The sequence below is a fragment of the Salmo salar genome, chromosome ssa11 (genome assembly GCF_905237065.1).
Source record: "Salmo salar chromosome ssa11, Ssal_v3.1, whole genome shotgun sequence".
Taxonomy (NCBI): Eukaryota; Metazoa; Chordata; class Actinopteri; order Salmoniformes; family Salmonidae; genus Salmo; species Salmo salar.
The window spans coordinates 64,854,858-64,879,649 of NC_059452.1; the positions used below are offsets into that span (position 1 = coordinate 64,854,858).

Below are 24,792 nucleotides of genomic sequence, written 5' to 3' on the forward strand. Positions count from 1 at the left end.
TGTAACCCCGCTACTAGTGGTGCTTATCCCCTTCCTACCCCAGCTCTCCGAGAACTCCACTTACCACCTCCGGAGCGCTACACTGGGGATTCTGAAACATGTCAGGCGTTTCTCTCCCAGTGTTCCCTCATCTTTGAGCTGCAGCCCTGTTCGTTTCCTTCGGATCGCTCGAAGATAGCGTATCTTATAACGCGTTTGTGGCGGTGGTAAGGAAGGTATTCGATTCTCCGATGTCCAGGAGAGAGGTGGCTCTTGGAACTTTGGAACTTTGGTTTTCTTAGATATGGCTGCTATATTATGATCACTACATCCGATGGATTTTGATACTTCTTTAGAGCAGATTTCTGCAGCATTTATAAACATTTAATCAATACATGTGGTTGTTTTCATTCCTGTGCCGTTTGTTAATACCCTGGCAGGTTGACTGATAAGCTGAACCAGGTTGCAGGCACTGGTTACAGTTTGATGCTTTTCTTGAGTGGGCAGCTTGATAAAAGTCAATATTTAAGTCACCCAGAAAATATACTTCCCTGTTGAGATCACATACATTATCAAGCATTCCACACATATTATCCAGATACTGGCTGATAGCACTTGGTCTATAGCAGCTTCCCACAAGAATGGTCTTTAGATGAGGCAGGTGAACCTGTAGCCATATTACTTCAGAAGTATTTGCACATGAGATCCTCTCTAAGCTTGACAGGAATATGACTGAACATACACGGCAATACATCCACCATTGGCATTCCTGTCTCTTCTGAAGATGTTGAAACCATGTATTGCTACCATAGCTTAGTGGTTAGAGCGTTGGACTTGTAATCAAAAGGTTGCAAGTTCAAATGCCCGTTCTGACAAGGTACAAATCTGTCGTTCTGCCCCTGAACCCACTGTTCCTAGGCTGTCATTGAAAATAAGAATTTGTTCTCGACTGACTTGCCTAGTTAAAAAAATTATGTAAGTGAATTTTAGAGATAGTAACAGATAACATTCATATACTGACTAAGACGTTAACAATTTCATGAACCTTGTTTCTTAGGCTACATACAGTGCCTTTGGAAAGTATTCAGACCCCTTGTTTTTTCCACACTTTGATACATTACAGTCTTATTCTAAAATTGATTAAATATATACAAATCCTCAGCAATCTACACACAATACCCCATAATAAAAGTGAAAACAGGTTTATATAATGTTTTGCAAATTCATAAAACTCATAAAACTGTAATACCTTATTTACATAAGTATTCAGACCCTTTGCTATTCAACTCGAAATTGAGATCAGGTACATCCTGTTTCCATTGTTCATCCTTGATTGGAGTACACCTGTGGTAAATTAAATTGATTGCAGATGATTTTGAAAGGCACACACCTTTCCAATGTCAGAGCAAGGTCCAGCAAGGTCCAGCTAGTCAAAATGTTCTAAACATCTGAGCAGAGTGAAGTAGCTAGGCTAGGGCAGGCCTAATCAACTCTGCTCAATCGTTTGCAACATTATATAGCCTATTGTAGTCTCGGTTAATGATATTTGAGGACGTTCATTGATTGTTTTGGATGGTTTGGATATGTGTACTAACCCTCTACTTTGATTTTTCAAGGCACAAACACCAGTGAATGGAAACAGCACCTGGTTTCGTTCTCTGCGCCCCAGCCCCAAGCACTACCAGGACTGACTGGTCATCAGGCCCTCAGCCCATCTCCCGCACTGAGCTGCAGGGAAGAAATAGAAACAATCTCCATGCAGGACCTGGGAAACTCTATCCTGGGCACACCAATATCTACTCCACTGGCTTGCTCTTCATTGATCCTACAGAGCAGCAGGGGTGTGAGAAGAGGGGAGAAAAGAGTTGCAGACTCAGCCCTTGACACGTCACTCGCAAAGACATGCAAATGATTGAAGAAATGTCAAGATCTGGTTAACGTCATGCACCGAGCCACCAGCTTGTACCAGAGGTAAATAAATACAAATCATTTCAGACTCTGTTACTCTGATCCTCTTTCCTGTTGTCATTTTTCCTCCTCTCCTCATGATGAACACTGCTCTCCAGACACTCCTAACTCCCCCCCACTTCTCGCCACCTAAACCCTAAATGAGGGAGAAAAGCTGCTTTCTAACTAAGAAACAAATCAGGTAGAGGCGGCTGATGAGAGGAGGACATTATCAAACATATGGAAACCACACATTTGACTCCGTTCCATTGATTCCCTTCCAGCAATTACAATGAGCCCATCCTCCTATAGCTCCTCCCACCAGCCTCTTCTGAAATCAGGGTAAAAAAAAAGACAAAGACAGATGTATACCAGGTCTGGGTTTATTACTAAGAAACAGCAGATATTGAAAGATTTCAATGCAATGTTCCCTGCAGCCACAACTCAGCATTCCAGAGAAAAATTGGGAAAGAATCTATACAAACAAAACCTGGAGAGAAAGTAGACCTGGTCTGGCCTTTATCATCATGGTAACAGTATTATACATATGTACCTGAAAACTGACAATAAAACTACAAGCTTAAAATCTACATCCTTGATTCATATTATTTCGATAAGTATGTATATAATATACAGTTCTCTACATCATCAACAAACAAAATAATTATCCAGATCAGTATAAGTAGCACAAGTAATGATTACCTTTTTTACAATATACATTCAGTCTTTGATACAATATGAATGGACTTGATACAACAAAATATTGTTAAAACAGCTTAACTTGTTGAATCAAATGGTGAATCACTTAATTAGCATATGTACGTAATTACAGTGCCTTAGGAAAGTATTCAGACCCCTTGATTTTTTACACGTTGTTACAGCCTTATTCTAAAATGTATTAAATAGTTTCTCCCCCCCCCCCAAATCTACACACAATACTCCATAATGACAAAGCAAAAACGGAGACATTTTTGCTAATTTATTAAAAATAAAAAAATATTTACATAAGTATTCAGACCCTTTACTCAGTACTTTGTTGAAGCACATTTGGCAGTGATTACATCGAGTCTTCTTGGGTATGACAATACAAGCTTGTATTTTGTTTTTCCCCATTCTTCTCTGAAGATCCTCTCAAGTTCTGTGTCAGGTTGGATGGGGAGCATTGCTGCACAGCTATTTTCAGGTCTTTCCAGAGATGTTTGAGCGGGTTCAAGTCCGGGCTCTGGCTTGGTCATTCAAGGACGTTGAGACTTGTCCCGAAGCCACTCCTGCGTTGTCTTGGCCGTGTGCTTAGGGCCATTGTCCTGTTGGAAGGTGAACCTTCGCCCCAGTCTGAGGTCCTGAGTGCTCTGGAGCAGGTTTTCATCAAGGAGCTCTCTGTACTTTGCTCTGTTCATCTTACCTCGATCCTGACTAGTCTTCCAGTCCCTGCCACTGAAAAACATCCCCACAACATGATGCTGCCACCACCATGCTTCACCGTAGGGATGGTGCCAGGTTTCCTCCAGATGTGAAGCTTGGCATTCAGGCTAAAGAGTTCAATCTTGGTTTCATCAGACCAGAGAATCTTGTTTCTCATGGTCTGAGAGTCTTTAGGTGCCTTTTGGCAAACTCCAAGCGGGCTGTCATGTGCCTTTTCCTGAGGAGTGGCTTCTGTCTGACCACTCTACCATAAAAGGCCTGATTGGTGGAGTGCTGCAAAGATGGTTGTCCTTCTGAAAGGTTCTGCCATCTCTACAGAGGAACTCTAGAGCGCTGTCAGAGTGACCAGCAGGTTCTTGGTCACCTCCCTGACCGTGGCCCTTCTCTCCTGATTGCTCAATTTGGCCTGACGGCCAGCTCTAGGAAGTCTTGGTGGTTCCAAACTTCTTCCATTTAAGAATGATGTCCACTGTGTTCTTGGGGACCGTCAATGCTGCAGAAATGTGTTGGTACCCTTCCCCAGATCTGTGCATCGACACAATCCTGTCTTGGAGCTCTACGGACAATTCCTTCAGCCTCATGGCATGGTTTTGCTCTGACATGCACTGTCAACTCTGGGACCTTATATTGACAGGTGTGTGCCTTTCCAAATCATGTCCAATCAATTGAATTTACCACAGGTGGACTCCAATCAAGTTGTAGAAACAGCTCAAGGATGATGAATGGAAACAGGATGCACCTGAGCTCAATTTCAAGTCTCATAGCAAAGGGTCTGAATACTTATGTAAATAAGGTACTGTTTTTTGTTACGACTAAATTAGCCCCAAAAAAAAAAAAACGGTTTGATTTGTCATTGTGTGTAGACTGCTGAGGACTTTTTTTATTGTTAAAGTAGATAAACAAAAACAAGTCCGTCCCTCAGAAGGGTGGGGAAGGACTGAGGCAAACAAGATGGCCGACCCCTCACAGGGCCGCTGGGAAACACTGTCATGTTCATTAGGCACCAAACAGAAGAACACGACTGAAACAGGATTGGACTACCCGAACTTGTCCAATTAGAAATGCTTGTTTTTAATATTCCATTGCAAAACATTTTGCTATGGTCTGCACTGTGCACTCTGATCCACTCCAAAGACTCCTACCCCCTCCCTCTTTGATATTTGCAGATCGGAATTAATCAGATAGGTGCACAAGTCATGATGAAAGGTCCCCTAGGCCTGACATAAAGGCTAGGTGGAGCCACCACCTTTTCTTTAGATCAACCAACATTAATTCAATAACTAGGGCCTTCAAGAAAAGGGTAGAAGGCTATGGGCCAGGGGAAGGCATTAGGGGAAGGCCCAAGGGGTTGATTCTGGACCAGGCCGTTCTCTAGGTTTCCAGTCTCTACCGTGGGTAACAGATGTGTTCCCTGCACACATGGGTAGGTACGCTGCAACATAGGAAATTGAGTTTCCTGAAGGAGTCTTTAAGACTGAATACTGACGGACAAGTGCTAAGAGTTACACACATGGTCAGTCGCACACACACGGCCAGCCAAACAGCAGACACACACTCCCACACCTGGACACAGAAGTGATGTGGAATGTTAATGGAACTCAACCTACTGGGCTATCAAGGATGAGAAAAATCAACAAGGTGCTTTAGATATGACACAAACACACATACTACGGAAACTTAATGAATCTTGTTGGCCACACAAAAGGAATGCATGAAAGCAGATTGGGTCAGGGTAATCTGCCTCTCTCATCACAGCTCAGACCTAAAGGAAACGTCTGACTGTGCAAAGGAATGGGCATCAAATCAGTTCTCTTAAAGGGATAGTTCCACCGAAAATGTTAAAAAACGAAAATGTTCAAATAGATATTTATTAAAATGTTCGGCGATCTATCACTTTAACTAAAGAAAACATACAGGCCTTCATTAGGCATCAATAAGTACTGCATTGAATGGTATAAAACAACAAAAACAAGCAATATTTGGCTCTACATACAAATATGTATGCATCTGAAATGTGGGAGTGTATAAAATTAAAAAAAATGGACGTATAATTGAACTACTAAAGCAAATCACCACACTTTTGTGCAAATCTATTTTTTTTTTTTACCACCCTCTGTCTAATGCTTGGATGGACGGATTTTGACAACTCACGCACACACACACGTACACCCACAGGAGGTTAAGGTGAGTCACTTTGGCACACAGATAATAAATGAAGGAACAGGCAATGTAACGTTTAGGAAAGGAGGCTGAATTACAACAGGGAGGAGAGGCACACACACACCGCATACACACACAGGTATGCATACACACGCACAATTGCCATGGCTGATTCAATACGAAACATATAATGAATGAGAAGTACAGCTGAGGATAATGCAGCAGCGCCACACACGCTCACACTAGCCAGGTTCAATCACTGCATTTCAGAGATAAGTGATTCACTGATAAACACATCAAGTCTACTCCTAAAAACAGTCTCATGTGACTGTCGGTTGGTCGTCTGAGTAACACACGTAGTTCTGAGGGAGAGAACTGCATTACCCATGAGCTTCCTCTTCTGTGGAACTCTCCTGGGATTTACTGCCACCTGTAGAACCCAGCCAATGAGAGAGAGGAGGAGGGCGTGAGTGGGGAGATGACATCACACAATGACATCACAATGCCACCCATTATGACTTCCACAATGGCACCGGTGAAACAAATCACAATGCAGCCCACTATGAAGTCACAAAGAATTTAGTCTTTACCTCCTGTGGGGGTACTGTATACACAGTAGATGAAGGTGAAGAGTGGGGAAATAGTGACATACATACCCAGTAGAGAGGGATGAGATAGGGCAGGCAGAAAAGGACAGAAATATGGGACGAGAGAGAATGAGGAAACAAATGGGCTTTCCAAGCACTCTCATTCACCCGGACCTGATTGTTTTTATTTTATTTCACCTTTATTTAACCAGGTAGGCCAGTTGAGAACAAGTTCTCATTTACAACTGCGACCTGGCCAAGATAAAGCAAAGCAGTGTGACAAAAAAACTGTTACACGTGGGATAAACAAAAGTACAGTCAATAACACAATAGAAAAATCTATATACAGTGTGTGCAAATGGAGTAAGGAGGTAAGGCAATAAATAGGCCATGGTAGTGAAGTAATTACAATTTACCAAATTAAACACTGGAGTGATAGATGTGCAGATGATGATGTGCAAGTAGAAATACTGGTGTACAAAAGTGCAAAACAAAGTAAATAAAAACAGTATGGGGATGAGGTAGTTGGATGGGTTATTTACAGATGGGCTGTGTACAGCTGCAGCGATCGGTAAGCTGCTCAGATAGCTGATTCTTGAAGTTAGTGAGGCGGAGCTTTACCTAGCAAAGACTTATAGATGACCTGGAGCCAGTGGATTTGGCGATGAATATGTAGCGAGGGCCAGCCGATGAGAGCGTACAGGTCGCAGTTGTGGGTGGTATATGGGGCTTTGGTGACAAAACGTATGGCACTGTGATAGCCTCCAACACTCAGCAAACTGGATGCAGTCTATTTTGTAAATGACATCACCGAAGTCGAGGATCGGTAGGAAAGTCAATTTTATGAGGGTATGTTTGGCAGCGTGAGTGAAGGTGGCTTTGTTGTGAAATAGGAAGCTGATTCTAGATTTCATTTTGGATTGTAGATGCTTAATATGAGTCTGGAAGGAGAGTTTACAGTCTAGCTAGACACCTAGGTATTTGTAGTTGTCCACAGACTAAAGTCAGAACTGTCCAGAGTAGTGATGCTAGTCGGGCAGGCGGGTGGGGGCAGCGATCGGTTGAAGAGCATGCATTTAGTTTTACTAGCATTTAAGAGCAGTCGGAGGCCACGGAAGGAGTGTTGTATGGCATTGAAGCTCGTTTTGAGGTTTGTTAACACAGTTTCCATAGAAGGGCCAGATGTATACAGAATGGTGTCGTCTGTGTAGAAGTGGATCAAGGAATCACCCGCAGCAAAAGCGACATCATTGATATATACAGAGAAAATAGTCGGCCCGAGAATTGAACCCTGTGGCACCCCCATAGAGACTGCCAGAGGTTCGGACAACAGGCCCTCCGATTTGACACACTGAACTCTATCTGAGAAGTAGTTGGTGAACCAGGCGAGGCAGTCATTTGAGAAACCAAGGCTTGTAATCTCATGATTATATCTCTATCTGTGTGACACAAATAAAGGGCACTAAGTATTGAGAGAAAATAGTCTAAGTCTAAAGAACCTCTTCCATCTGAGAAGGTTCCACTCAGCAAGCGTTATTCTAGTGTCTGAGAAGGATCTGCCAAAGTGACAAACCTTTCTTAAGGCCGTATTCAGACTTGAAATCGGCACGCTTAACTTTCCCATAAACCATTAATTGATGTCAATGGGAGACTTCCGTGAACATTCAGTGTAGTGTGAGGATCTCAGGTCTGAATAAAGCCCTTAATGACTCAGGTGGTTTGTGACTGACTGTAAAGAAATGACTAGACTGTTTTATTCATTCTCTCTCTCTCTCTCTCTCTCTCTCTCTCTCTCTCTCACCTTTCAGTATGTATGCATGTATGCGTGTGTGAGCGTTATTGATGTCATGCTACTGAGAAGACCATGGCTGTGTTCGAATACCTATACTAACATTCTGTATACTGCATCCTTAAGAATGACCAGATGTATACAGACATACTATATATTATTAGTTCATTTTAGTATACTGTAAATGAACGGTATCATTTGAGTTGAGCATACCCAGCGCTTCGCCTGTCTACCGGAAGTTGATGCTATTGCTATGCAACCTCTTGCTAGCATAACAAATGAATAGCTAGACATTTTATGATTTCGGGTGTGTTTGTGAATTCAATCTGGAGTGGCAGAGAGCGCTCAGTTCGTAAATTCAGAGCATTGTCAGATTGTCAGTTCGAAATTCAGAGCGTTTCGCTCTCGGAGAGTTCAGAGTACGCTCTGGCCGAGGAGTAGGGTTGATCCGAGCGTTCTGACCTTACAACGACAGTCAAGCACCCAAGCTAACTGGCTAACGTTGGCTAGCTACTTCCAGACACAAATGAGAGAACACCTCACTCTGACCATTTTACTCGCCCTAGCAGAGCTGGTTAGGCTGTTTTCATGTTATCCAGATCATTGGTGACGAACTGCGCTGCTGGCAATAATTGAACTACTCTTTTTTTGGCAACATTTACTGACACCGCCCATATTCAATAGGTGTTGAGCGTTTGTAAATTCACCAGTTATTCTGCACTCTGGCACACTCTGAAATCGGAGTCGATAGCCAGAATTAACAATGTCCACACACTTAGCTAAGAATGACGTGAATAATCAAATCAATAAACATTGGGCAGTTAGTTAGCATATAGTTATACTGCCTGGCAAGTTTGATGTATTAGCCAACTAACGTTAGGTAACTAGCTAACATACCGGTACATAATGCTGTAATGCTACGCGGTTCGTAAGGATAGCGTACCTAACAAATTGTCAGCCAACATAACTTGTAACGTTACTTATTTGAAAAGTAATTTCTTTATTACATTGCTTAACATTCGTCATAATTAGTTAAAGCAATGAATTTGTAACCACTCTCCGCCATTTTCTTCAAATCTGAAAACGTGAAGCCACGCCCATTTTCTGAAGAATTGCATTATGGGCCCTAAAAGCACAGAAATAGTGTCTACTGCATGTATCCTTTGTATTTTGGCAAATTTAGTACGACATCCAGGAACTTTTGGCATACTAACTATACTATGAGCAACAAGCATACTACATACTCAATTTCCATCACAAATAGTACGGTGAGTATGAGTATTCGAACACAGCTCATGACTCTTACCTCATGCACACAGAAAACACTAACAGTAGTTGTCAATGTTGTCAAAGAAAGAAAAGTTTACAGGGAACTCTGGAGTGGCCAGAAGAAAGGACAGGGGAGTGGCCAGAGGACAGGGGAGAAAAGGAAGAGAAAAAAGAAAGAGAGAAGTCTTAGTTCACCCAAAGAGAGTACACAGTAAAGGTTATACATGACATACGTAACAACAAATATTATCATACTTCAATTATGTCATCGTTCTAGCCCATGGTGTTCATATATGGGGGTCTGGGAAGGTGTGTGTGTGTGTGGTGTACAGTATGTGCCTATGTACAGTTGAAGTTGGAAGTTTACACACACTTAGGTTGGAGTCATTAAAACTCGTTTTTCAACCACTCCACAAATTTCTTGTTAACAAACTATAGTTTTGGCAACTTGGTTAGGACATCTACTTTGTGCATGACAAGTAATTTTTCCAACAATTGATTAAATACAGATTATTTCACTTATAATTCACTGTGTCACAACTGCAGTGGGTCAGAAGTTTATAACAACTAAATTGACTGTGCCTTTAAACAGCTTGGAAAATTCCAGAAAATGATGTCATGTCTTTAGAAGCTTCTGATAGGCTAATTGACATCATTTGAGTCAATTGGAGGTGTACCTGTGGATGTATTTCAAGGCCTACCTTCAGAATCAGTGCCTTTTTGCTTGACATCATGGGAAAATCAAAAGAAATCAGCCAAAACCTCAGAATTTTTTTTTGTAGACCTCCACAAATCTGGTTCATCCTTGGGAGCAATTTCCAAATGGCTGAAGGTACCACGTTCATCTGTACAAACAATAGTACGCAAGTATAAACACCATGGGACCACACAGCCGTCATACCGCTCAGGAAGGAGACGCGTTCTGTCTCCTAGTAATGAACGTACTTTTGTGCGAAAAGTGCCAATCAATCCCAGAACAACACCAAAGGACCTTGTGAAGATGCTGGAGGAAACAGGTACAAAAGTATCTATATCCACAGTAAAACGAGTCCTATATCGACATAACCTGAAAGGCCGCTCGGCAAGGAAAAAGCCACTGCTCCAAAACCGCCATAAAAAAGCCAGACTACGGTTTGCAACTGCATATGGGGACAAAGATCGTACTTTTTGAAGAAATGTCCTCTGGTCTGATAAAAGAAAAAGAAAACTGTTTTGTCATAATGACCATCATTATGTTTGGAGGAAAAAGGGGGAGGCTTGCAAGCTGAAGAACACCATCCCAACTGTGAAGCACGGGGGTGGCAGCATCATGTTGTGGGTGTGCTTTGCTGCAGGAGGGACTGGTGCACTTCACAAAATAGATGGCATCATGAGGCAGGAAAATAATGTGGATATATTGAAGCAACATCTCAAGACATCAGTCTTCCAAATAGACAAGGACCCCAAGCATACTTCCAAAGTTGTGGCAAAATGGCTTAAGGACAACAAAGTCAAGGTATTGGAGTGGCCATTACAAAGCCCGGACCTCAATCCTATAGAACATTTGTGGGCAGAACTGAAAAAGCGGGTGCGAGCAAGGAGGCCTAAAAACCTGACTCATTTACATCAGCTCTGTCAGGATTAATGGGCCAAAATTCACCAAACTTATTGAAGCTTGTGGAAGGCTACCCAAAACGTTTGACCCAATTTAAAGGCAATGCTACCAAATACTAATTGAGTGTATGTAAACTTCTGACACACTGGGAATGTGATGAAAGAAATAAAAAGCTGAAATAAATAATTCTCTCTACTATTATTCTGACATTTCACATTCTTAAAATAAAAGTGGTGATCCTAACAGACCTAAGAAAGGGAATTTTTTACTAGGATTAAAGGTCAGGAATTGTGAAAAACTGAGTTTAAATGTATTTGGCTAAGGTGTATGTAAACTTCCGACTTCAATTGTATGTGTATGTGACCTACCTTGCGTGGTGATGTTCCTCTCGTTGAGCAGCTTGGTCTGACTGTTGGGCAGGATCTTGATTTCAGAAGGGTCTGGGCTCTGGCCAACACGTGACGCCATCAGAGCATTCAGGTACTGCATGCGAGTCACCTGGCAGAGGGAGGGCACTGTGAGTCTGACACACACACACACACACACGACACTCACACACAGATTCTAACACAGACACACCCTCACCCGTATGAGCTGCAGGTCGGTGAGGGCACGGACGGTGTAGTCAGGACAGTAGCTGGACGAGCTGGTGGCATCTCCCAACTCAAACGGATCCTTGGGAGAACGACGCTGGGTCGACACTGGAGACTGGTGCACTGGACACACATACAAGTGCATCAAACAAACGCGCACGCGTGCACACACACACACACGACAGTGTTGCACTGAAGTTCACAGGAATCTCAAGGGACACAACACCTGTGTCAGCTCATTTTGTGCTTCCCTGTCAAACTGTGCCACCACATTGAAATAAATACAGCATCAAATTATGACACTAACTTTGCATTATGTAATCAAATAACAAAAACAACAGAATACAACATGTAAATGACACTGGTAGCCTGGAACTCAAGATAAAAGCACTAGCTAGCGAATGTTGTGGTGTGATATACCAGAGGGCTGTGTTCATTAGGCATGAAACGGAAGAAAATGTACACCCCCCCCCAAAACAAACACTCATTATTGTTTTCCATTGTGAAACGTTTATTATTATTTTTATTCCATCCAGACCCCTAATGAAATATGTGACATTACAGAATGTGGATTGTCGTTCAAGTGCTGTCTGTAAATCCAAATGTTGTAACCCCCGAGCTAGACTTGCCATTATCTTGCTGCCTCTACTGTCTGGAAATGCGCAATCTAACCCAGGTCCTAACATTTTTACCCCTGCCAAATTAAGTAGTCAGAGTGGCCTGAAGTTTCTGCATGTGTGTGTACAGGTATTCTGCCGAAGCTTGATTTTGTGAATATATGGATTAAAACTGCCTTCACTGATGTGTCTATGCTTTCTGAAAATATATATTTACAGACATAAATATTGGCATAAATGGTTACAATGTTTTTCATGCAGATGGTAAATCTAAGGGTGGTGGTGTCGCTGTATACGTAAAAGACAAGTTCTCAGCGGTCGTTCTGACTTCTGTTATTAAAACTAAGCAATTTGAATATTTGTCCATGAACCTAAACCTCGACTCAACTTTAAATATTGTTGTATCTTGTTGTTATAGACCTCCATCTGCTACTGCTGGCTCTCTGGATAGTATTTTCGAATTGTCATCACAGCATGTCAACTCCGAGTTTGTCTTGATGGGTGATCCTGAATCAGGATTGGTTAACCAGCCATGACTACGCATTTTTGGGTCTCCTTGATAAGATCTGTTTTTTCATTAAAAGGTTAAGCTGTCGGCAACACACACTACGGAATGTGTGGTCGACCAGCTTCATTATTGCAATAATTAAATCCGATGCTAAATAAAGATTGATTGTTTGAAGAAATGACAAAGTCTCTCTCAGTATACATGAATTTCCACTACATTTCTGGCAACGAGGAGAAGATCTGCAACTTCACCTGTTGACCGCTCCTGAAGATCTGTGTAAACTGTGCACCGGGAAACCGCACTTATGATAGATCTTAGGCGGGTCCAGCTGCTCTGAGAGGAAGTGGACGCGGGTGGATGCCAGATACCAAAATGAGTACTGAGAGAGCTAGGCTTAGACAATCTATCAATAAGTGATGAAAATATAAAATATAAAAAAATATTAAAATAATAGCCCCTGTTGAGGGTATGCTCAGAGCGAGGTCTTCCTTAAGAGGGCCACAGCTGAGGTAACTAGCAGGACTGAGTTGAGTTGATGAGAGTGTTCTTAAGTGAGTTATCCTTGGACATGATTGTTAAATTAGCCAGTAGCGGGTAACCAAAAGTCCAGATCCGTGGTACTGGGTTGATCACAGTAGGACTGGTGAGGTTAATGTGTAGAGCGAGGAACTAGAGCGCGAGTGGACTTGCGAGAGAACTCGGCTTGGTGAAAGCTCATTGAACGAGGGACTAGAGTGCAGGTGACGCCTCACGAGGGCATCTGGCTTGGTGAAGTTCAAACTATAACACGGAATGTTTTGATAAAATGTTTTGATAAATGAGGTAAACAGGTATGCCCTTACTATTGTTAGATGTTATTGTTTTGATATTCCTGGTACTTGGATTGGATTTTTGGGACCGTGTTACATTGTTAGATAGGAGACATGGGTACTCTGTTGGTAGATCTGCAGATTTGGATAGACATAAGAGAATCTACTCCACAGTAATCGCAGTAGGCAATATCCCAGTGTGGATACAACACCCCATTTTGGGACCACTAATTAGGCAATATTTTGATAATAGTATGGGTTTCCCTGTTCATACAGACAGGGTTTGAAATCTAAAAACAGCGCTAACCGGTTTTTCCTCGTCTGTCTCATTCCCCTGTGTGTCCTATGTTCGTGAGTGTGATATGAGAGTTGTGTGAGTGTGGAAATAAGTGATAATTTGAAGTTTGGATAATAAGATATAGAAATGTGTATAATAAGCTGATTTAAAATTTGGATAATAAGTTTCGATATGTAGCATTATCTTGGGGTTCCGTCCATCACTGCCCATCATAGAATATCACGGGGTGGTATTGAGCACGGAATGTTATTTTAGAACAGTAGCGGCAAGTGTATAATTTCCGGAAGTCTAGAGAACCGTTGATGATACGTGTGGAGCATTATTCCCATGACCGGCCAGGCAACGTCCAGGAAACTAAAGTTCTTGGGTTCCGCTGGGATTATGGCGATGGAGTCGTTGAAAACGCACATGGAATGGTTAACGTGAGTACCTAAGATTTCCTATGTTATACATGGATTCTGTACCCTAACCAATGAAACCATAAACGCTTATGGGATTTTCTCCGTCCTGGTAATACATTTAAATAAAATAGGCCATACGGCTTGAACATATATATTTTTTTCAGCAGTAAGAGAGGGGCATTTAACATGGAATGTAGACTTTTGATTTTTAATTTGATGGAAAGCCTAATTTAAAAAAAAAAAATATGTTGATACAAATTAGGTTTTCCATCAAATTAAAAATCATTACGGTGCAAAGGTGATGTAATAAAGGAATTTCATTATGTCGCACAAGAAAAGCTAATCCGTTATTATTAAACTCGTCAGATCTGTTTCCAAATCAATGAATGTCGATTCAGCTCATTGACTGCTAATTTATTTCCCTGTGCGCATGTGAAATATTTGCAAAGAAACAGTTGGATGAACTTTAAGGCTATTTTCTGGTAATTGTGTCGTTTTTGTGCGCCAGATGTTAAGACTACACAGCGTTATAAATGGGTTATTTGTGGGATTTACTTGTCATTTCAATAGGCATAGGTTCTATCTTACTGACTCAAATCGGGGTTTCTGATTGCAATTCAACTATTGCCATGCTTTTCTTAGATATAGCAGCCAGTGTTCGTTTTAAGATAGCGCAGTGATCATGATAAAACAAGGCTACAACAGCAATGGATCGAAGTTGTGGGTAGTAAGAGGCAATAGTATTGTGCCCATCGAAATGTGTCTTTTCCTTAAGAATTGGCTGATGTATTTTATACATTTGGCGCATTACAGGTTCATCTTAAAATCATAGACGTTTAATAAGTGTGAAGCAGAGGTTGGTATTACAAATATAGAGTAATATTGTTGGGATAGACCACAACGTAAACACTGCCTTCTAGTAAGGAGAGAATAATCATGTTTTGGTTTATTTTATTTTATAAACCTTACGATGGGTGACAGTGACAAAGACATTGATAATGAGTGTTGACAGGATGTGAGTGGTATATGTTAGTGTGTTTTTGGGGGGGATAGCACTAATAATGCCATATTTGAGTAATTTGAAGAAGCTGAGGTTTCAATACTAGGTTAAATGATTGAGCCTTGCGATTGAAAAATAGATAAGCTGCAGTTGAAAGCGAGCGGGCTGTAAGGGAAGCGTTGGGACATTTGGAGCAGAGGTATGAGAAATTCTCTTTGACAGTTTCTGATTATTGTTGCTCGGTTTTATAGTTTGGATAACAGCAGTGAATTGGAGCAGGAAGGTAATGTCATTTTAAACGATCATCTGTTTCCATTACGTGGAACAGTGTCAAGTATTTCAAGCGAATGTTTTAATATTGAGCTGCTGACAGCGCCAACTTTTTGTAGGTCCTAGATTTGTTAAGAGGTTTTTATATTTTTACTAAACTAATTCAACAGGTTAAAATGATAAGATTACCAGAAAGGGGCTCTCTGATTGTTTACCATAGGTGTCTATTCCACTTAATGGAACACTATTATCTGATGTGTTTTGAGTAGGATTGTTTTCTTCCAGGACTGAAGGAAGTCCACTACAATATGTATGTTATGGGAGCTCCCACATTAAATAAATCCTGGCAAATTGTTTGTTTTTACCTTACATTATGAATATTTGTTAGTGTTTTTAATGCTTTGTCTGATTTATTGTGAGTGGTCTATTTCATTTGTTTTTTTCCACAGGTTAGAGCCAAGTTATCTTAAAGGTGCACACAAAGTTTATTTTCTGAGTTAATCGAACACGTGAATTCTTTGATAAGAAATGTACTGCATAAACTTACTGTAATCTGGGATATGAAATGTTTGACTGTTTTTAAATAATTGATCGAATAGAGAAAGAAACACTTATTTGAAGGGTTTGAATGAGATTTGACCTCTGTCCTGACTTTCTAGTGTGGTTTAACCACCCTCACTGGAAAGCCCGAGAGATGTTGGGTGATGATTTAAAGGTCATATGTAATACTGATTTGAAGGTAATTTGTAATACTGATAATTATGTAGTTTATAATGAATGAATGTGTAATTCGGACCACGAGAAGGATAGACCTGTCTCTAGTCTATTTTACTATGAGCTTATGGGTACATTTTTTCTTTCTTTATGGAGTTAAAGGTAGTAATTATAATTTGATTTGCAGTGTTGTTTTTATTACACATTAACCACGTTGGGAGTATTGTGCGTAAACGTCAATCCAAAAACCCTCAGAGGACTGGTAATTCCCCCATTTTGACATATCGAGTGATATGTAAAAGTGTTGCTTGTATACTGGTTGGCAAATGGACAAGACATAATAGGCATTAGTGGTGGGGCTCAGGTGAGACAGTCTGTCTGGGAAAATGTGATGATTCCTTAGACATTATCATGGGCCATCCACTTTGAACTGTGAAGCTATCTGAAGAAGACAACGAAGAAACGACAGAAGATTGAGTGCCGGGGAAAGGGCTGTGGTTGGTCAACAGTGCCCGTAATTGATTTAGACTTGTCTAAAATTGTTTATTTTGGGGTATCAGGGTTGATTGAGGTCAACACACTGCTAAATTTATAGAAATTTAGGCTAAGAATGCATTGAGATACTGATCTGTGATGAGAAAGTTAATGCGACACACACACACAAAGGTACAGACACATGCATACATTGTGATATTGTTGTATGGTGGTATTAAACATTTTGTATTGTAGATATGTAGTGGTGTAATAATGTTATATGATGTACCGTTTTATATGTAAGTGCTTTAATATGTTTGGACCCCAGGAAGAGTAGTTGCTGCCTTGGCAGCAGCTAATGGGGATCCCTAATAAATACAAAATCAAAATTCTATGCAATACCTACAATCTCACTCAGATTGTCAGCACTGTAACTAGGTTGAATATAAAGTATCCTCTGAAATCCTCTTTCATTGATTTGAGCTTAACCAATACTCCTCATCGTTTTAATGCTTCTGGTATTTTTGCAAATGACATTAGTGATCACTGTGCTATTGCCTGTGTGAAAGATGGTACAATTCCTAAGTGATCTCCACGTGTCATTATGAAAAGAAACTGGAAGTGGTTTGATATTCAAGGTTTTTTTTTTTTTACACCATGTATTTAGCATTGAATGGAATAGAATTGAATTAATCCCCGATGTTGAATTAGCCTTTTCTTACTTCCAAAACGCATTCCAGGATGTATGCAATAGGGGTGCCCATTTAAAAAAAAAATCAGGATTAAGGGCAGAGAGAACCCTTGGTTTACTGATGAACTTACTAAAATCATAAGGGAATGAAATGCTATGTGGGCTAGAGCAAAAGGGTCTGATTCGGCGGACGATTGGGTGGCTTTTAAAGGTCTTTGAAATCTGGGTGTGGCTATGACCTGAAAACTGAAAGCAGACCACTACCTTAAATCTACATCGGATAATTTAAATAATCCCTCCAAATTTTTGCAAGTAGTGAAAGGTTTGGAGTGCATAAAAGATACACAGCTTCCCAAACAATTGTTGGTAGACACAGATTGTAACTGAGAGAACCTCTATTCGGAAAGCGTTAAATCAACATTTTCTAGATGCAGGCAGTTCATTTGAAAAGGTTACAGGTCTAAATGAGCCCCCTGTGAATTTACCCGACACCCCTGTGCACTCCTTCGCCATGTTTTCCTTCTCATCCATCTCTGTTTCAGAAGTACGCAAAGCCCTGAAAGAAATTAATAGAAAGAAATCCCCTATCCCTGATGATCTAGATTCCCGCCTCCTACACCTAGCTGCAGACATCATTGCTCCCCACTTAACACATATTTTTAACCTCACGCTTGATGTTAAGGAAATCCTGAAGTTACTGAAATCTGCTTTTGTACTGCCTCGCCTGTAAGGTGGAGATCCTTCGCTACTTGACAACTATCGACCCATATCAAAATTGTATGTACTTTCTAAGGTACTGGAGTCATCAGTTAGTAGGCAGCTGAAGGCTTACCTCCATGAAAACAACATCTTAAATAGAATGCAATCAGATTTTAGGTCTGGCCACAGCACTGTTTCAGCAACATTGAAGGTTTTAAATGACATCCACTGTGACCTTGACAAGAAGTTACAGTGTGTGTCTGTCTTTATTGATTTGTCAAAGGCATTTGACACCGTGGACCATGCTGTGTTGGTGCAAAAGTTAAGATGTTGTGGAATTACTGGTCATGCTCTAGATTGGTTTATAAACTACCTATCAAATTGTACACAATGTGTAATGGTGGATGGTTGTAAATCTGAGTTGTTCCGCAAGGTTCTATTTTGGGCCCACTGTTGTTCATTTTGTATATCAACAACATTGGGGATCATATTGAAACAGTGGATGTTCATTTTTATGCAGATGATACTCTTCTTTATTCAAGTTGTATCAATTCATCTTTAGCTTTTGAAAATGCCCAAAGAGCATTTAACGCCATACAACAGAATCTGTATGATTTGAAGCTGGTTATGAATTTGGATAAAACAAAATGCATGGTATTTTCAAATGCCAGGCATGCTACTAATCATGTCATTGCTACATTGTATGGACATACTATAGAGCAAGTTAAAGTGTACAAATATTTAGGAGTGTGGGTGGATGACAAGCTGAGCTTCACTGTTCACGTGGAGAACTTGGTAAGGAAGCTCAAGCTGAGAATAGGTTTTTATTACCGGCATAAGGATTGTTTTTTCTCTGGAGGCCAGGAAGGAGCTGGTACAATGTACGTTACTGGCGGTTTTAGATTTTAGTGATGTTATATATATATATATATATATATATATATATATATATATATGCCTCAACCACTACCCTGAGAGCACTTGATTCAGTATATCATGCGGCCCTCAGGTTCATTACCAATCAAAAATGTCTAACATTGTGAGCTCTACAACGTCTTTGGCTGGTCGTCATTGACCTTGCGTAGGCTTAAACAATGGTCTACACTGATTTAGGAGGCCATACTGGGTAAAATGCCACTTTCACTCTTTTTTAATCAGGTCAGTAAATAAATATATTTTTTTTAACAGTACCAAGAACAGCTTTTAACAGTACCAAGAATTAGAGCAGGTCATGGTAGAAATAGTTAGTTACTCAGCTCCGTGGTCCTGGAATTCTCTCCTGAACATTTAAAAAATGTGATCTAGTCACGTTGGTCGATTTAAATATCATTGAAGTGTGTAATTGTCTTTAGGACAGCTGTTTCTTTACATAATAGTTGTACTGTACGTGTGTCTATAGTTTTGTTCCAATGTTGCGGTAGTGTACGTAACTTGTTTTTTTCGGAAACTTTGTTCCCACTGCTGCTGTTGGACCAGGTCTCGCTTGAAAAATAGATTTTATCTCAATGAGAAAAACCTGTCTAAATAAAGGTTCAATAAAAACAATAATAATGAGCTCGACCCAGGTAATGGTAGTGAGGTATTTGTGTGTCCTGCAGTTCTGTGGCTTACCTGAGGTTGGCGCTGTGAGTGCAGACACACCGTAGTATGTGAATGCTCCGTTCTCAAACTTCAAGCCTTCTTTACCGATCTCCACCTCCACGCGGCCCTACAGAGTTAGTCAGTTAAAGTAAAACAGATGCATGTGCCAACGCACAAAACACACATACACAGACCTGTAGTAGCAGTATGAAGGACTATAAGGGGTGGTTGCGTGTTTAGAAGTAACGATCACATACACACAGACAGACCAAACACACACACACACCGACCTGTAGTAGCAGTATGAAGTAGTCTACAGGGTGGTTGCGTGTGTAAAGGTAGTGGTCCGGGCTCAGGCGGTTGGAAGGGTCAAAGTGGACTTCCTGGTTGACACTGGGGTGACGCAGCAGGTGGAACAACACCTTCTCTGACACACGGGCTGGACTGAAGTGTTCTACCTCTGTAAGGAGACACACACAGTTACAGGAGAGGACACACACAAACTGGAACAGCATCTTCTTAGGACCTTTCCAAGAAACACTCATGGTCATTGCTTTGCACAAGCGTGTTGCCAAATACACAGGTCTGTGTTGCTTTCGTTATCCAATACATTTGTGTAGGGCTGGGGCAAAAGCCTGTACACCTCGCAACCAGGAGCGGGTTTGGCGATCCCTGGCCTATGGTTTCATCACTGATCAAAAGTACACTTAATTGTAATTAGAAAAGACAAGCTATGTAACTAGCTAGTCTATTCTATTGTATTCTAAATTCTGTTCTGTTTTAAGTCCAAACCTGATGGGCTTAAGATGGCTCCATGTTAAGCAGCTGAAGAGGACAGAAATGTCAAACAACAGAGACCCACATCCAAAGTCTACATCCTACAACACACACAGATTAACTATGCCTCTTGAATATCCATTCCTGCATATTTTCCACTGTATTTAGCTTGCGTTTCCATTGACTTCTATTTCAGTGATATAATCATTACTAGTGGTGTTTAACAGGGGCACAACTTTGGTTTTAGAAGTGGGGGGGACATTATTTAATAATTTTTTATATAGTCAGATAAACACTCCAAACACCCTACCCGACCATTTGGAGGTGTCCGCATGGTCCTAAAGCACACAGTTGCCTTGTTTTGTATCACATTCCAATGATAAAACTGAGTAGGACTAAACTGAGGGGGACTAAACCCGTCCCCAGTGAAACTTTAACGCCCAGTGGTGCAACTGTCACTGTCCTGGTAAACCACTGACTGAGTGGGAAGGTTAGGGTCATAACAGGCCAGATACATGAGAAGTGTGGGTGTCTCTGTGCATTTAATTTACTCATTTTAAGGAGTCTTTCTAACGCATGGACACACACGTACTCCGACCCTCACCTCTGGACAGGAAGCGGTGTGTGGCCAGCAGTAGCTGGGGCGAGGTGCGGATCTTGGGTTCGCCCTCGGGAAGTTTGAAGAGAGAGAATTCTTCGTGGACGCTGCGAGGCTCCAGGGAAATCTCCAGAGGGGCCAGAGGACGCTTCACCTTCATGTCGACTACAGAGAGACAGGGTGGAGGGAGAGGGGTTAGGGGACAGGAGGAAGGGAGAGGGGTTAGGGGACAGGAGGAAGGGAGAGGGGTTAGAACAAGAGGACAGAGAGGGCAGGAGAGGAGGGATATAAATTGTAGGCAGACAGAAGAAAATTCTAGCAATCACACTAAATACAAAATGCTGTCCTCTTACCCAGTAACCCATTACACATACGCTCTCTGTATCTCATTCATTCCCATACACACACTCTTACATTCTCTTAATTCTCACACACAAAATCTATTTGTCTTACTGTATCCGTCAGACTCATCTAGGATCTCTGATTTGATGATCTCCTCGATGACGTCCTCCAAGGTGACCAATCCCAGAACCTCATAAAAGGGGTCTCCCTCCCCCTCGTTGTTCACCTTTTGAACGATGGCCAGGGCTGAGTTCCCTGGAGAGAGGGGTAAAAGGTCAGGAGAGCTGGGCCCATCAAAGGTGAATTCATAAGCGGATCACAACTTTGGCTGTCCACAAGGCAGGACTACGTAGGTGACATTAAAGAAATGACTTGACTTTATTGGCTATCTTTCTAAAACTAATCACCACACGTGCGCGTGCACGCCAGCATGCACAGTCTCACCTTTCTTGAACTCCTCCAGCATGGCGTCCAGTTTGGTGTCGTTGAAGACAAAGTGCAGAGGGTGGTTGTAGAACTTGGTGATAGTTGTCATGGGGGTACAGTCATCAGGGTCGACCAGAGCCAGGTCCTTCACGTACAGTATCTCCACGATGTTGGACCTGGGTAAATTACATTAGATACCTGTTAGTGTGTGTATGCATGCGTGCGTGTGTCAGGGGAGAATGACTGCCCCCCCGCCCCCCATTGAAAACACGGAAGTTCAAGGCCGTCCGCGTTTAAGCAGTAAACGGGATCCCCCATTATAGTGAATGGGAAAATGGCAATCTTGGTGGTCAATCTGTGTAAATATATATTTATTTTTTTAACCAATGGCACCAATTATTGCTTATGATAGACCAGATGTAAGACCTTGAGCTGATTATTTTTAAAATGCACACAGAAGTAGTTATAAACTGCATATTATGTCTCCATGAGACTCCATCTTAACCGACTTCGTTTGGCTTCAATGCGCTCTTGAGTCTTCACATAAGAAGGAATGGTGTCACGTGATCGATAGCTTTGTCCATTCATAGAACCAGTCATTGGTGTGTGGCCCCTTTAAGTGTGTGTCAGATCTTCCCACCTCTCCTCTTCGTAGATTGGGACACGCGTGTATCCACTCTGCATGATCTCTGACATGGTGGAGAAGTCCAGCACAGCGGTGGAAGACAGCATGAAACAGTCCTTGAGCGGAGTCAGGATGTCCTCCACTGTCTTACTGCGCAGCGCACCACGGCTGAACTCCTCCTTCACAAATTCACTGCAATGGAATCACAACCATGAGAACGGATGGATCACATGTATATCATATAGAGTGCCTTCAAAGAACTTTACAAACGCTCAAAAACCCTAGGCAGAGGTAGGATAACTACAGTGCTAGAGAGCTATGAGAGTAAAAGCTTTTGTTACAGCCCAGCACTCACCAACCTGATCAGGTTAATGCTAGGCTGGAACAAAAGCCTGCACCCGTTGGCCACCCCATTCATAGAGCAGTGTGTGCCACCCATGAACACAACACACATACACGGTCATCTGAATGTGTGTGTGTGTGTCAGGTACCTGTAGGGGTCGTTGACGTTGGTGCGGATCATCTCCATGGCCCTCTCCCTCACGCCGCAGGTGCTGATGTCACGCCTCAGTGCCAGATCCAGCACCAGGCCCAGTGGGCATGACAGTGGGCACGTCAGCACCATACACACCTGGTAGTTAGAGAAGGAGGAGCCTGTTCAATTCTATTGTATTAAGGAAAAGTATGATAAAGGGTCCTAGAAGCCACCTGTCCCACTAGACGCTAAAGGAAACTTAGGTTGTGTTCATTAGGGCAGTGGTTCTCACACCTCTCCTCAGGGATCCCCGGACATTTCACAATTTTGTTGTAGCCCTGAAGTAGCTCACCCGTCACCTAGTCAAGAGACGTGTTCCCCTGCGCAGATATTGCACGCATGAACCAATGGTTGAGTGCCACGTCACCAACTGTGCCGTCGGGCACTAGATTGCTATAACACATGGTGTTTAGCTGATACGTAAAATACCTATCCAGGAGTTGTAAAATCCGGCATGTGTCAGCCACGTCTGAGCGGAGGAACACGACCAAAGGCTTGGTTGAGTTGACAAGTTGAATCAGGTGTGCTAAGTCTGGAACTGATCAAATACATGTAACGGCTAGGGGTCCCCAAGGAAATGTAGGAGAACCACTGCATTAGGGCATGCAACAGAAAAGGTCTTCAAACGGAAAACAAAAAGGTAGTCCCTCCCTGTCCCTGTTTCCTTCTGGTTGTTGCCTAATGAACACAACCCTGGCTTTTTAAAAACTTCTCCATACAGACCTGTGCCAGCCAGGTGAGGCCTGGGGCCAGCTGGAAGCCGTAGCCGGAACACACTATATGTGGAATCAGCTCTGACACCAGGAAGATGAGGAACCCGCTGGTGAAGACGGCGGGTGCTATGGAACCCAGGGCCCGGTAGAGCAGCACACCTAGAACCGAATGGCCCAGAGCGCACAGGAAAAGCAGGGAACACACCTAGAACCGAGAGTGGAGAGGTGTGGAGTTAGATAGTGTGGAGCCAGAGAGATGTCATACATCTGAATATTCTCGAGGGTAGTGCAGGGGTCTCCGGTCCTGGAGAGCTACTGGGTGGGTGTGCAGGCTGAGCTACTGGGTGGGTGTGCAGGCTGTTGTTCCAATCTAGACACGAGCTGATTATCTGAAACATGTGCGTTAGTGCTGGGATGGAACAAAAGCCTGCATGCATACCCAGAATCCTGGCTCTACAGGACTGGTGTAAGTTGGAGACCCCCCAAATCCTGGTGTTTAATTGTGTGTGTGTGTGTATACTAGGGACCCACCAGGAAGTTGCCCCTTCTCCGGATGGGCTCGAGGCGCTTGGCGGCCCGTTTGTCTTCCTCAGAGCCGCAGCTGTGCAGGACATAGAGTTCCAGAGGGTCCAGCCACAGCAGGCTGAGGTTCACGGTCCTCAGCACCCCACACACCAGGATCAGCAGCAATATCAGCACCACCACACCCCATGGAGGGATGTAGTCCGCTGGGAGACCATTTTCGTTGTTGATCCGCAGCCTGTCCAATCCCACTGACACCCAACTCCCGCTCTTCAACACACACAGGTGGTAGGTCGGGTTGGCATCATCCCCTGCAGCGAGAGACATAATGCTCTTGTCCCGCACCTTTACCTCTATCAGCCCGCTGTACTCCTCGTCCGCCGTGACCTCCCCGATGACCTGGAAGGCGGAGGTGTCACGGCGGGTCTCCTGTCCACACGGGTCGGCTGCATCCCCCACCGCCCCGGCCTCCCCCAGTCTAGCCCCAGCGAACGCCACCCACGGCCAGGTACCATTCAGATCCGAGCCGAACAGTCGGAGCTTAAAACTGGCCCCTTGCGGCGCAGAGATGATCCTCTCCTTCATATACACCCGGCCTTCTGGGTCCTCCAGTCGCAACCCCAGAACCCGCGGGGCTTGCTGACTGCAGGCGCCGTCCCCGATCCTCCCGCAGAGCAACAATATCATCAACAAGAACCGTAGGTCTGCCAAGCTGGCCACCATATTGGAATTGGGCAGCTGGGATCTGCGCGAATCATGTGACTGCCTGCCCCTCGCAGCTGCCCGCCCACGGAGGCTCTGCGAGCCACACAGCGCTCAGAGAAAAACTGGTTCCCTTTTGACGCCATTTTG

At 42.8% G+C, this 24,792-nt stretch overlaps 1 protein-coding gene across 1 annotated transcript; it reads right to left on the reverse strand.

The window, feature by feature from the left end:
- Positions 1-5,202: 5,202 nt before the first annotated feature.
- Positions 5,203-24,689, reverse strand: LOC106562916 (metal transporter CNNM3). Its single transcript, XM_014128009.2, has 12 exons — positions 23,950-24,689; positions 23,429-23,623; positions 22,662-22,801; positions 22,186-22,362; positions 21,564-21,721; positions 21,231-21,374; positions 20,784-20,942; positions 19,693-19,862; positions 19,433-19,529; positions 11,333-11,463; positions 11,116-11,245; positions 5,203-5,938 (listed from the first exon to the last, which is right to left on the reverse strand). The coding sequence occupies exons 1-12, from the start codon at positions 24,661-24,663 to the stop codon at positions 5,889-5,891; spliced, it is 2,265 nt and encodes a 754-aa protein (XP_013983484.1). The 5' UTR covers positions 24,664-24,689; the 3' UTR covers positions 5,203-5,888.
- Positions 24,690-24,792: the final 103 nt, after the last annotated feature.

Coding starts and splice junctions, on each gene's coding strand:
- LOC106562916 (XM_014128009.2), bottom strand. CDS start 24,663: ATGGTGGCCAGCTTGGCAGACCTACGGTTCTTGTTGATGATATTGTTG. Junction 21,375..21,563: donor GCTGGAGGAGTTCAAGAAAG/GTGAGACTGTGC, acceptor CCCTCTCTCCAG/GGAACTCAGCCCTGGCCATC. Junction 19,863..20,783: donor ACACCGCTTCCTGTCCAGAG/GTGAGGGTCGGA, acceptor GTCTCCTTACAG/AGGTAGAACACTTCAGTCCA.